The 14,225-nt window shown below is 48.2% G+C and overlaps 1 protein-coding gene across 1 annotated transcript in view; it reads left to right on the forward strand.

Moving 5' to 3' along the window:
- CDHR3 (cadherin related family member 3) overlaps window positions 1-14,225 on the forward strand; it is a 65,724-nt gene that overhangs the window by 25,122 nt on the left and 26,377 nt on the right. The window contains exons 5-7 of the mRNA XM_024760805.1: window positions 7,536-7,630; window positions 8,406-8,510; window positions 13,222-13,370. Coding sequence (XP_024616573.1) covers window positions 7,536-7,630; window positions 8,406-8,510; window positions 13,222-13,370 — 349 coding nt within the window. The remainder of the gene's footprint in view (window positions 1-7,535; window positions 7,631-8,405; window positions 8,511-13,221; window positions 13,371-14,225) is intronic.

Below are 14,225 nucleotides of genomic sequence, written 5' to 3' on the forward strand. Positions count from 1 at the left end.
AGACATTCATGCGTACACCAAATAATGATAATTCAATAAGATCATTACTATAAAGTTTGTACAAGATGCAGTGGGGGCAGAGTGGAAGGAATCTCGGCTGTGAAGAAAAATATTTATTTTTAAATCTCCATTTCAATATATATTTCGAAAATTAGGCAGAAGGAACAAGGTCATGGCCCTTTCAAAAATACCTCCTAAGTCAGGTTGTTACCGTTTCAGATGAAGGGAAGCAGCCCAGGTGGGGAGCAAATACAGTAGGTGTTGCTCCCTTAAAAGAAAATGTAATGCCATCCAAAGTTATATCGGAGAGCAGCTGCAGACCCTTGGAACCTGGAGCCGGGTGGCTGCAACTGTGGCTTCTGCAGTGAGTTTAGGATTGTTTGGAGAGGGGGCACTGCAGCAGAAATCGTTAATGAAGTATTTAACACCTGTGCTGGAACTGATAGCTACACAGAAAGTCAACAGCCAGCCCTCAGGAGCAGTGAACATAACCTAGAAGGAACCTTTCTCAGACTAGCAAAAGGTAATAACAGTTCAGGAAGTAACATGCCACGGCCTTTGTACACAGATATTTTATTCTGCCCGCTTGGTGGTACTAAATGATATATTTTGCTCCCTACAAGGAGAAAGGAGATGGGTTAATTTGCTATTGACCAAACCTGTGCTTCTCAACCTTGGCTGTAAATTGAAACCACCAGAGGAACTTGCAAAAGCACAGAGATCTGGGTCCCACACCCTAAGAGTCTGATGTGATTGACCTGGGGTGTGGCCCAGGCATCAGGTTTTTAAATCACCCCACCCAGTGATCTCTTGTGCTGCCAGGGTTGAGAACCGCTGCTTTTTTTTTTAATCGAAGTATAGTTGATGTACAATATTATAGGTTACAGGTGTCCAATATAGTGAATCACCATTTTTAAAGGTTATACTCTATTTAGAGTTATTATAAAATGTCAGCTACATTCCCCGTGTTGTACAATATCTCCTTGTAGCTTATTTAATACCTAATAGTTTGTACCTCTTAACTCCCTACCCCTAAATCGCCCCCTCTTCCCTCTGCCCACTGGTAACCACTAGTTTCTTCTCTATATCTGTGAGTCTGCTTCTTTTTTGTTATATTCACTAGTTTGTTGTATTTTTTAGATTCCACACTAAGTGATATCATCCATTACGTGTCTTTCTCTGACTTATTTTACGGCTTTAAGACACTGTTTCCCACACTCCCCAGGTCTCTCCCTTGGAGTTTTGGATTCTATGGGTCTGAGATGGGGCCAGGAATCTACAGATTTGCCAGATACCTTGGGTGACTGTTCTGGTCAGAAAGGCTGGGAACACTGGTTTATGAGTGCTTCTCACTGGGTGTTCAAGACCCTGCATGAGAACATACCTAGGATGCTTCAAAAATGCAGATTCCTAGACTCTGCATCGGAATGCTGAATTGGACCACAAACTTCCCAGGTGATTCTGATGTATTCTGCCCTTGGAGAACCACTGACCTGAGTAAACAAGCACAGACTTTAATAAAATACCAAAGCATGTGCAGGAAGCCACCTGGGCTTGGTTTGTGCCTGTCATCTTACCTGGTGGGTTCCAGGAGTCACCTTGCTCATGGCAGCGACTAGAGGAGGAAGGATAAATTAAATATTAGCTCTAGGACACTTCCGGAACCTGCAACTCTTTTACAACAAATCCTCCACCCTCATCCAGCTTAATAAAGTGAAACTGTTTGTCACAGATTGTGCAAAATTGGGGCTAATACAGAAACCACTGGTATTTGCTCCCTCCCTTTTAAAGAAAGTTCTAAAGCATGTGGTTGTACATTGTTTGGGCCTGCACTGCCCAATAGAGCTAGACTGTGAGCCAGAAATTAGTGCTGTGCCTTTAAATGTTCTAGTAGCCCCATCAAGAAGGTAAAACGAAACAGATGAAATTCATTTTAATACAGTTGAACTCCATATATCCAAACTATTATCATTCCAACATATAATCAACATAAAAATGACTCGTGAGATATTATACATCCTTTTTTTCATAGTATCTCTTCGGACTCGTGTATTTTACACTTAAAGCTCATCTCCTTTTGGACCAGCCACAGTGCAGATGCTCTGCGGTCACAGGTGCCCGTCGCTGGTGGCCTCTGTGCTGGACAGTGTGGCTGGGGCCCAGCATTCGCTCCCCTGCCGGTACACCTTCTGTGCTGTGATGGGTGCAGATGGAGGAGGCTCAGAGGCAAAGCATCAGGACACAGAGATGCGCAGGACGGTCCCTGTGTGAATAATTAGATTTACTGGCATTTCTGCCTGCCCTTTCTCCACCTCCTGAAGGAGGCTCTCTGCGGCCCACTCCCTCCCACCCAACTCCCACACTCCCCGCCCCTCATGCTTGGAAATGGCCACCGTGTCTGCAGCAGAGCTTCCTTGGAGACTCGAAGGACGACGTTAATCAGTTTCGCAGCTGGAGGCAAAGTGATCTAGTGCAGCAATTCTTCCATTAAGGGGCTTTCTCTTGGCCTTTCCATTAGGGAAGGACTTTTGCATAAAGTGAAATGTGCTTTGTCTCCACCAGGGCAGACAAAGGATGAAATTAAAAGAGCAATAACCTTGCTACCAGCTGGGCTACCAGGAGGGCAGCAGGGGAAGCAATTCTCTCTCCACCTCCATCTTGCTCATGGCTCTGAGAAGTGGCATCACCTTGCAATCTTCCTGAGAGTAGAGTGATCAGCAGATGACTGTCAGTCCCACTGGATGGAAGTTTTCAGGTCCCCTGAGCAGCCCCCTATTTCCTGGCGAGGGAAGGATCTGAGGCCCTCGCCTGGGCCAGGTAATGCCAGTGAAAATCAAGGGATTCTGCTCATCCCCTTCCACCCACCCACACACACCCCTACTATTCACTACCCCCCGGGCATCTGCCTAACTCAGGAGTCTCCGCTGGAAGTCTTTACAAAACGCTTTATACTCCAGGTTCTCGTGAGAATGCTTGAGAAGGGAACAAGCAGTGCTATTTGAAAATCCCCACTCCAAATACACCACCACTGATGACGGTTCACACGTCCGGAGAGATACTTCCTCAAATAGAAGGGCATCATTGTTCTCAAGATTAGTGACGCCTGAATCAAAGAACAGGACCCAGGCTGACCACAGAAAAAGACTGACAGAATACAGGAAGATCTGCAGCTTCCTCAGTAAAGGATTGCATCCTTTACATATCTACAGCATGTCGCATTTATACATGTGGCTCTTCTTAAAAACAAATATTTGTCTATAACCCACCTAGCTCACCCTCATGATAATAACACACACAAGCAGAGCCCAGTTAAGGGCTTGCAGTAGGTTTTTTTATGGTAGCTGTTTTCTTCCTCCTAGGTGCCCTTCCCTCCCACTCCTGTCCCCCCCCTCCCACCTCTGAGCTGCTTTGGGGTGGAATAGAGGGAAAAGAGAGGAATTGAGGCTTTTATAAAACATTCAGCTTACACTGAAAAATAATAGGACCGTGGCGTCATCTTTATAACTTGCCCTGGCCCAGTAGAGAGATGCTGCCTGTCTGGGCCCTCTGGGTGGGCTTGGGGGCATGTTCTCAGTGGCTGGTAGGGTCATTGGCACTCCCCGAACTTGGGAGGAATAAAGGTCCTGCTTCCCCCTGGAAACTTGGCCCCTGGAAATTGACTGCTCTCTTCCTTCGAGCTGGGAGGCTGAATTCTTGTCGCTTGATTCCACTGCAGGCCCGAAAGCAACCGAGGGCTGCAAATCAGCACAGGTTAGATCATTATTCGCCCGTGACTCCAGCTGTAGCGGCGGGGGCGGGGGGCGGGGGGGGGCCGGCCCGGGGGGGATCCCCAGGGAGCCTGACATTTCAGGAAACTGGGCCAGCTCCCTCGCAGCCTTTTTTCTCTCCGTACCGGTGGCACAATAAAGGATGAATGGGGCAGGAAGCCTGCTCATCGTTCTCCACCCCGAAGCTCTGTGTCCGTGAGCAAAACATTGCCGCCAAGGGGCTGCAAAGAGAGAAACCTGGGGTGACGGTAAAGGAATATTCCCTGCGGGGACGCTCGAGAGCTTGTCTGACAAGCATTTGTTCACAGAATTGATCTGATTACTCAGGACTTTTCTTAGCTAGTATTGGAGCAGAGAGGGGCTGCCGTTGCTTTTCATCCTATTTAATTTCTGTTTTCCAAGAACGAATATCAAGGGAGCAGCTTTGATTAAACAAGCCTTTAAAAAGGGAAGAGAATGCCAGGTTTTACAGAAAGCTTTGCTGAGTCGCTGGCAAATGGCCACATGACATAATATTTTTAGTCTATGGATATTATCTCCTTTCTAAGTACCAAACTGCTATTCCCATTAACAGAAGCTCGTAGGTTCTGGGATAAAGGAAATTAGCCTGGCTCTAAAAGAAAAAAAAAATCGGGATTCCAGGAAATCAGCCTCTTAATAAAAATTTAAAAGAAATTCCCCGTGTTCTAATCCTACAGCTCTCTACCCTTTCTGTCTGCTGCTGTTGCTTTTTTCTTGCTTGCTGAGACTGGAGGACGATTTCATACCCAAGTCCAGCATTACCAAATTGAAACAGACTTTTTATAAAGGTTGGCAACGTTTTTGTTGTTGCTGCCTTTTTAAGATCCTTTAAGGTGGGAATGGGGGTCTCAGATGGGAAATACGCGAGAAGAAAGCCCCAATATTGAACATTTAACAAATATTTATTGAGCACCTAGTATGTGTTAGGCATAGGGATAGAGCAGTGAATAAAATGAAGCCCCTTCCCTCATGGATCTCACATTCTAACTGGACAGTAGTAGTTAACATACATGGCCAGCTTACCTCTGCTAGGCACTGTTCTAGAACTTTACGTGATCTCCCCATGGGGCATGCCTTATTATTATTCCTCTTTGTTGCACAAGCTCTCATAAAATGGTAGAACCAGGATTCAGATTCAGCAGTCTGGCTCCAGCCTGGATCCAGAGCCACTTCACGACTCAACTGCCCGAATGTGTGACTCATGTTCCGGATGGGTCTAAGAGGCCGCCTTCTCTGTTGCCCTAATATCCTGTATTTATCCCTCGTGGAGCACCTGTCCCACATCTTCTTTGTATGTTCCTTCGATTGACCATCATCTTTGGCAGAGCAGGGCTGTCTGTCATCTCCATATCCCAAGACCTTGCACTGTTTGGGAAACAACCAGCTCCGGGGACCTATCTCCTAGAGCGTTTTAAAACACATGTGGAAAGGCATCCCGATTCAGGTGCATATAGTAAATGCCTTGCCAGGGTCTCTGAACTCTGCCATTCCAGCACATCCAGCTTGAGCCTCTGATATGTGGATATGTGAGGATTCTCTGCAGGAAAGGCTCTGCTCACAGAGCCAGGACAGCTCCACGTGCTGCCAGCTGCAGGCCCAGGCAGTGAGCTGGAGAGTTGGTGGGGGGGGCTTGGGATTTAAACATCACACCTCTAAGTGCTGTCAAGGTGCTTATACAATTTGGAGGGCGGAGTAGCTGGGAGAAGGGCACTTCTTGGCATTGCCCAAATATTCCCTCTTAAAAATGGGTTGGAAGCACCTAAGTAACCAGCAAGAAAGACTTAGTAAAATAAGCCCTTACAGAAGAAGGCCATATCGTCATTAACCAACCAGTCTATAAAATGAGACAAGAATATGGGCCAATGCTCAAGCTATAAATAAAAAGAACAAAATATTATAATTGTGGTTAGAACATCATCTCAATTTTTTGGAGGGCGTATGTTTGCATAGAAAAGAACAGAAGACGTCATGAAAATGATGAGATTTTACAGGTGATTAATATTTTCTTTTTTAGACTTTTCGGTCCCAGTTTTTTGGTTAAAAATATGTTCATTACAATTGGAAAAATGTTATTAAATAATAAACAGACAGTAAACACTTTAAAAAATCGTTTAAAAATCTTACATTGGCCCCAAAGGAGAGCTTTCATCTATTTTCTGTGCATTCTGTCTCCTCTACGGGGAGCTCAGCTGCGATCACAACACAGCAAATCACTGGGTTGGAAAGCTCGGCTGACGTTTCCTTTGATTCTAGACTTCAGGGGCTGTGGCTCTGGTTGCATAACCTCCACTTATGATCTGATCCAGAGATCATCCCTCACCCTAGTGGGAAATAATGAAACCTTCTGCCCTTAAAGCCCTTTGGAACAGATGGCTATAAATACGTAAGCCTCACGTGTTGCCGTGCAGCCCTTCACGTTTTCCAGTGTGCCTTCCGATTTAATCCTTACCATAATGCGGACGAGCTGCTGGTGGTCTCAGCCCTAAGTTACAGGCAAGGAAGGGACTTGTCCCAGGTCCTGAGGTGAGAACCAGAGCCTGGACTCAGCTCCTCTGATCCAGGGCCTTCCCCTACTTCTTGACTCCACGATGGGAGCAAGGAAGCAATTCTGACAAGCGCCTGTGGACGGACAGGGGTGGGCCTCCTATGGGCTGGCCCTCAGTGGGATGTGCAAAGAAGCCTGTGTCCTTATCAGAGCAACTGGTGCTGGGCAAGGGGTCCTCAAGAGAGCTGGGCTAAGCACTGGGAACCAAGGAGGACAGACCCTCAACTCCCCAGGATGTGCAAAGGCTTGACCAGAGGCCACGGCCCTGAGATGGGATGTTAAAAAACGCGTCTACATCCCAAACCAGCTTCCAACTTGGACTCTAGTACCTGCTAAGGTTCATTCTCTCTAACACTTGTCTCTTTCCTTTTCCCTGCCATCATTGTAATGAATGATGCTTTGTGAACATTTTCACACCACACCGTATCCTGAGTTCTTTTAAGGAAAGAGACCAGATCGTATTTGCTTTAGTACTGCCCTATTTCCTAATGCATGGGAGCTGTGTTGAAACAGTGTTGGTTAAAGCCAAGACACCAAATCAAAGCCAGAAGTTGTCCTGGGAAGCAGAAGTGAGAATACAGTGATGGGGATAAGTATGCTGGACTCAGAAGCAGGGAGCTCTTTATGCGTATTTTCTGTAATTGAAGCAGGATCCAGTGACCAGCTTCTCAGGGTGTAGCCGATCAGGGTCAGAGGCTCAGACCAACTGATCCAGAGCCTTCTTGAATCAAGAACCATTAAGCCTGAGAACTGCCTATTTGGGCCTCATCCTGATACATCAAAAATGTTGCGCGAGGGCTTCCCTGGTAGCGCAGTGGTTGAGAATCTGCCTGCCAATGCAGGGGACACGGGTTCGAGCCCTGGTCTGGGAAGATCCCACATGCCGCAGAGCAACTAGGCCCGTGAGCCACAACTACTGAGCCTGTGTGTCTGGAGCTTGTGCTCCACAACAAGAGAGGCTGCGACAGTGAGAGGCCCGCGCATTGCGATGAAGAGTGGCCCCCGCTCGCCGCAACTAGAGAAAGCCCACACACAGAAACGAAGACCCAACACGGCCAAAAATAAATAAATAGCGTGCCCTTTAAAAAAACAAAAAAAAAAGTTGCACGGGCCAAGAATATAAAATGGGAAGTGAACAAACTCATCTCTTGGGGAAAGCTACATAGGTGTACTTAGTAATATTTTTTTTCCTTGTTTTTTAGTATTTCCTGATTTCCCCTTCAAAGAGTTTCAGAATGTCTGCTAATGGGACCCTCTTCTCCACAACAGAATTTGACTTTGAAGCAGGACACAGCAGGTAGCCTTTGCCAATGACTTTGCTTGAAGTACCTTTTATCTGAGTGTCCAAGGAACAGGCCTAGTGCAGACTGAGGGCAGCTGCGGAGGCCCTGAGTGGTCTGTTGCCTTGCTGCTAGGTTCAGAGGGTAGTGAGCTCCAAAGAGGGATCAGGAGTAAGGCCATTATCTGAAGGCCTCCTTCCCACCCAAAATCTACATCTCTGGATCACAAGAGCGAAGGTGTGGGAGGGGGCCCCTGAAGCATCCGGAGGACTGCCTCAGATGCCCTTCTGGCTCTGGAGAGGCAGCTGTCAGAGCTGTTCGCCGACATCAGAGCAGAATGGTGGAGGTGAGCAGGCCTCTGGGGAAAGAGATGAGGAGTAGCCAGGGTTTGAGGGTGAAAACACACAGGCCTTGGGGTCCACACAGGTTTGGCTCTGGGATCTGCAGCAGGTGTGAGAAGCAGTGCTAGTTATCTAATCCATGGCAGCCTCAGTTTCCTTACGTGGGTGGATGAGGCACTTTGCCAAGATAACGGGAGGGAGGATGGAGAAAGGGTGTGCAACGTGGCGGGAGGGAGATGGCAGCCATCAGTAATAACTATAGGATGAGAAATGGAGGGGTGGGGTTTTAGAGATGAGGAAAGAAGGGTAGACCTAGCAGATCTGACTCTGAAGGGGGATATGGAGGGGTTGGCCAGAAAGGGGACGGACACTTTCCTCCCTCCCTCCCCCCGCCCCATTTGCAGTCATGTCAGCAAAGCTTGACTCCCTGACTTGGGCTGTTTCCTGACAGGTACCATCTCATCGTGGAAGTGAGAGATAGCCAAGGGCTCAGAGCCTCCATGGAGCTGCAGGTGAACATCGTGAATATCAATGATGAGATCCCTCGCTTTACCAGGTAGGCCTGAGGGCTTGGGAGGGGGTCTCCGTGGGCCGGGGGGTACCATGTCTCTTAAGTGGCTGAGCTGCCTCAGACACGCTTCATGCAAGGCAGAGGGCTGCCCTTTGCTCTGGCCTGGAGGAGAGCTAAGAAGCTCATTTACCTGGACCTCCAGACTTAACATCTTCCACCTCTGTTCCCCCCGTCTCCACACCCCACAGACGTGTGCACCATGGAATTCTGGGTATGGTGGGGAAGCGGTGGAGGCTAGACACCACGCCCCTGGTGCAAGGCTTGCCACTGGGCACATGCAGAAGGTAGAAGGCGGGTACTCGTAGGATAGGAGGCTCACCGCTAATAACAGCAGAATCCTAGAGCACGTCATCAGTCCAGGCTCCATAAAGCCCACTGTCAGGAGGTCATCCTCTCCGACTGAGGAAAGGGCTGTCTCGATGGTGCCTAAGGGGCCTGCCCACTGCTGGGTGCTCTAAGTTTCCTCCTGTTGTGGTGGATTCAGAAAGGAGATCTGCCTTGTCTGGCAGCTCCTCCATCCAACAGACGTGAGGAAGGTAAGTGAATCTGGTAGAGGCAGCCTGGGGGAATGTGCCCGGCACCTGCCCAGGCACAAAGGCGAGACCAGAGCCTGTCACAGACAAGGATTTAGGAGGGGGAGATGGGATTCTGAGCTGGCATGTGACCCTGCAAACAGCCTGGTTACTGGTTACAAGACTCCACCCCCCACCGTACCCCACAGTTGCTGAGCCAGGCTCAGGAACCAGCCACAAGAAAACTGGCAAACTCCCCTGCCTGGGTTCACTGTATTCACGGAATACATTCAGCTCGGGAGACTCCACCAACCAAAAGCCACTGGGCCCCAGACCTATGTAGAATGCTTGCAAAAGTATTCTGAGATTGAGGTATTAAAGCAACTCCACTCACAGGCTAACCAAGTGCCTTTTGGCAAAACACACCACAATTGTGAAACTTCTGGACGTCATCACAGTCTACAGCCCAGTTGCTGAGTGTCAACATGGAGGGAGCAGCAGCAGAGGCACTCCCACAAAATGCTTGCTGCCGGGTTAAGCTCAGCAGGACGGTGCAGTGCATTTCTGCTGACGGGCTCTTCCAGGAACACAGTACAGGCAGCTTATAAATAATTGTGACATCCCAGCCTGGATTCGGACTCAAGTATTGGCCAACATAGCAATGCGGATTCATCAGTGATCCCCCAGAGGAAGGCAATGGCGGTGGGGCTAGAGCTGACACGTTCTGTGATGCCCTCTCCACACCCCCAGTCTGTGAGGTGGGAAAGCAGACTAATGGGCCTGCAAAGGGGAAAATAATCAGTTCGCCCAAGGGGCAGAACGTGTAGGCCATCTGGTTTGGACTACATCTTCCAAAATAAAGCAATTGGCCTCAGCAGAAAGAGAACATGACCTTGGCTGTTTGTTGGGATCCCTCAGAGATTGCTCCAGAACTCTGGTTCTCATTTTTGGTTTGAGAGATGAACCTGTTAGGCTCCATCCCAGACAAGGAAGCATGACCTCTGTGACTGTCTAACCATTTTTATAAAAAACAGCCGACTTTATTTCAAACAGTGTTCCCTGAATGTTGGTAAGGATGGGTCTGGGAGAGCCTGTGATCTAGAAGGATGTGTGGCAGGATTTGGGGCAGGATGGCTGCCCTACTTTGCCAGGGCTGCTCAATTAGAGCCAAGCTAGTCCCTCAGCCATCCTCACTTTCAACAGGTTTGCTCAGTTTCAAACTAGGTACTAATTTTGAGGGTTTCCTGGTTCTCTTGAACCATCATCCTTCTTTTCTCCCAAATCAGTGCTAGGACTAACCATAAGTTATTTAATTCAGGATGAACAAAATTAAATCCTCAAATGGACTCAAGTAGACTGAGTTTGAGTGTGAAGTTAGAAATGCAAAATGTGGAAACAACTCTTCTATCTTTACTATTTGTTAAGGTCCTGCAATGAAATACAACCAAAGCAAGTACTATTTCTGCTGTTGAAAATGCCTCACCATTTTTCTCCCGGGTGGTGACAAATGCTGAACGTTTCATGTTCTCGTGATATGCACTCCAGGATGCTGCCATTATGAAAGTCGGGCAGTTTATTATAAGAGTATCTGACTTACATTCACCCTCTACCTCGCAAACAGTGCTCGCTATTCTTGCAAAGAACTTAGTTTTAGAGTCAGGCAGGTGGGTCTTTCTCCCCTTCTGCCCATTTCTTTTGCATTCATTCACAGTCCTTTTCAACCTGGCGTGAGGCAGTGTAGACACACTTTATGGACTTACAGAAGCCATCCCAGGTCATCCCGGATTCACACCCTTTCCCCTGAGTGTGGTCCTGGATCCAGGCTCTGGTGAGCCAGTGTCACGGGGAGAAGAGTGTGGGAATTAGTGATATCAGAGCTTTCCCCTGTCGGGGGGGCTGCAGGGGTCCTGGCTTCACCGCATTTGAACAGATTTCTACTGTGGTTTGAGGATAACACTTCTAAGTTAAGTGATATTTTATACATACTTGGGTCTTGGATCCCCAAACCAAATAAACCACAGATTTTATCTTCTGCCAGGCTCAATATCAAGTCAGCCAAGGACAGGATGTTGTACCCGGGGAGTTGTGTCTTCACCAACAGCCTGATCAGTCCTCTTCACGAGGACCTGATTTCCCGGAGCGCCCAGTGTGGACTGGAGGAGCCCGCAGATGAGGGTCCTCAACAGCTGCACTCCTGACATTTGGAGCGGGATACTTCCTGCGGTGGGGCTGTCCTGGGCATCGTAGGCTGTTTAGCAGCATCCCTGACCTTGACTCACTACACGCCGATAGCAGCCTGCTCCTCTAGTTGTGACAAACAACATAATCGTCTGCAGCTGAGAACCACTGTCTTAGAAGGGAAGAAGGAGGGTGGGAGGGAGGTGATTTCTCTCCCAAGGTGTCCTCTGTCTGTCCTATGAGAGGCTGGGAGCCTCTGGCTGTCACCTCTGGTGACTCCTCATAATAGTCCTTCTCAAACTTTAAAGTGCTACCCCGCCCCCGACCCCGCACATCTGGTGAAACTCTGGCTCCTGATTCAGTGGTCTGGAGTGGCCGGAGGACCCAGCATGCTCAGGAAGGCAGTTAGGAAGGCGGGGACCACCCCTGGGGTAGCAAAGGCAAGGCTGTGGAGGTCGCACGGTGTCTTAGTGATCTCTGTTGGAAATTAACGGAAGCCCCTCAATGCAGCCAAAGGAAAAAATCCAATACGTGAGAAACAGGGTCTCTCACACAGTGGAATAAGGGCTTAGTCCAGCCTGGGGAGCCAGGTCCGTCCCCCTCTCTCCTCTGGCTCTGCTTTTGGTTCCTGCCACCCCGCCTCCTCAGCTGCCTCCCACTTTGTCCGTCCCTGGACCCACTGGTGGGCGGCACGGATTCCCTGACAACGGTGTGTGTCAGGTAAGTAAATGGACAAACGGCAGCTTCTGTGGGACCCCTGGTAGTGAGAGGTCCAGAGCACTGAGGTGGCTTCTTGGCCTGAACAAGATTACTGTCGCCCATCAATGGAGCGAGCCTACAGGAGGTCGCCCCAGGAGTGGGGGCCGGCCCAGGATCCCGAGAGCAGCCTGGCTGGGCAGGCCCTGGTTCCAGCTGTTCTCGGCCTGCCTCTGACTCCCCTGGAGGTCCCCGCCCCTTTCTCCTCCCTCTGGCCCTACAGATGATGGGACAGAACCACAGAGACCTTCTGAGCTCATGAAATGAACGCAATCCTTTAGATCCGAGGTAGAGTATTCATTCCCCTCTTAAAGACAATCCCACATGGGAAAACCCAAATTTAGGAAACTGGTAAATTAAAGATGACTATTTGTCCCACTGAAGTGATTTTCCCTCCACAAAAGGACTTCCTGCAGAGTTATTTTAAACAATAAGCTTCCTCTGGTACATTCAAAATTATTCAATTTACGCAGGTTGTGCAGTTAAAACCTCAAACATATCTGTCTGGTTTCGGGCCTTTTCCAAGGCAGCAGAGGTCTGAGGAAGGTGCATAAGTTAGCAGTTTGGGCTTACTTTGTAAGAAGTCATCCTTGGAGGGCAGCGCGCTGACCTTAGCTTCTGCCAGTGGAGCTCATTTCTCCCTTCAGAGAGCTGACCTCACGGTTAACGCAACTTGGAAAGGCATACACGTTCTGTGTGTAAATTCTGCCTCCTCAGAACAAAAAAAAAAAAAAAAGGGGTGGGGGAAGAAATAAAAAGTGAGCAGAGGCCCTGGGATAGAGAAGGTTCACAATGTAATTAGCTTCTGGGGGCAGCCATGGTGTGGGCATCAGGAAGTTATAGTTTTGGATATTGTGTCCAAAGGGATTTTTAAAAGAATTCAGGAAAATTCTGCACACGAACTGGGAGAAGAGAAGACAGCTGGACAGGCCGACTATCCTTATTTTAAAAGATGTTAATGCCAAGGCTGACCTGAAATGGCATCAGGCCTGCGTGGAGTCAGGGACCGTGGCTGGTATAAATCATTGCCATTGCAGCATGGCAACTTCTTTGCATCCACAGGGATGTTATCTGTGGCAACACAAAAGCCAGTCACCCCTCCTTTCAGCTGCTGAGCTCTCCCTCCCCAACACATTGATGCAACTCCAACAGCTCAGCGCTATATTTAGCACGAACTAAAATACCCACCTCCCAGACTCCACCCTCCTGTGCCCCTGAAATGAGCTGTGTCTGCTGTATTTCTGTTCCAGCCCAACGCACATGTACACGATTCCCGAGGAGCTGGGTCCAGGAGCAATTGTGGCCAATATCACAGCTGAGGACCCTGATGATAAAGGTTTTACCAGCTTCCTCTTCTACAGCATCACTACTGTCAACAGCTATTTCATGATCAATCAGTGTAAGTCACACACACACACACACACACACACACACACACACACATCCTTATGTGCATTCTTTAATTCAGCCATTTGGATTGTTTTACAAATATTTTCTCTGTCTTCTGGTCTGGGGCATGCCTTTCCGTCTAGACTATCGTAAGTTATCGGGGTAACAGGTGTATTTTTTCTTTTGGCCGCACCTCGTGGCTTTGGAGATCTTAGTTCCCTGACCAGGGATTGAACCCAGGCCCCGGCAGTGAAAGCATGGAGTCCTAACCACTGGACCACCAGGGAATTCCCTGTAATAGGTGCATTAAAAGCAGCTGGCATAAGGTTTGGGGACATTGAACAGGGCCCTGTGTCGACAGCTGTATCATCAGCTGTATCACCACTCCACCTTTGAGGCAGGTGGCCATCTAAGGATGGATGAGTTCACTATCCTGAGGGTACCTTGAAGTCTCCTGAACAGAGGATTCAGACCAGCACTGTCCAGAAGAAATACAGTGGAAGCCACACATGTAATTTTAAAGTGGCCACAAAAAGTAGAAACAGGTGAAATTAATCTTAATAAGGCATTTTATTTAGCCCAATATATCCAAAATATTATCACTTTAACTTGTAATCAAGATTTTAAAGTTACTCATGAGATATTAATTCTTTGAAATCCGTTGTGTGTTATACTTACCGCATCTCAATTTGGCCTAGCTACATTTCAAGTGCTAAAGAGCCACATGTGGCTAGTGGTTACCATATTGGATTGCATCAATCTATTGATACATCCATCTGCTGGATTCCTGGCAGATTTTCCCATCTAAGTATCTTGGTGCAGAGAAGGAGAGTTTCTCCCTCTTAATGACCATCTTTTAGTCCAT

This window comes from Neophocaena asiaeorientalis, unplaced genomic scaffold, assembly GCF_003031525.2.
Source record: "Neophocaena asiaeorientalis asiaeorientalis breed wild unplaced genomic scaffold, Neophocaena_asiaeorientalis_V1.1 scaffold508, whole genome shotgun sequence".
NCBI lineage: Eukaryota > Metazoa > Chordata > Mammalia > Artiodactyla > Phocoenidae > Neophocaena > Neophocaena asiaeorientalis.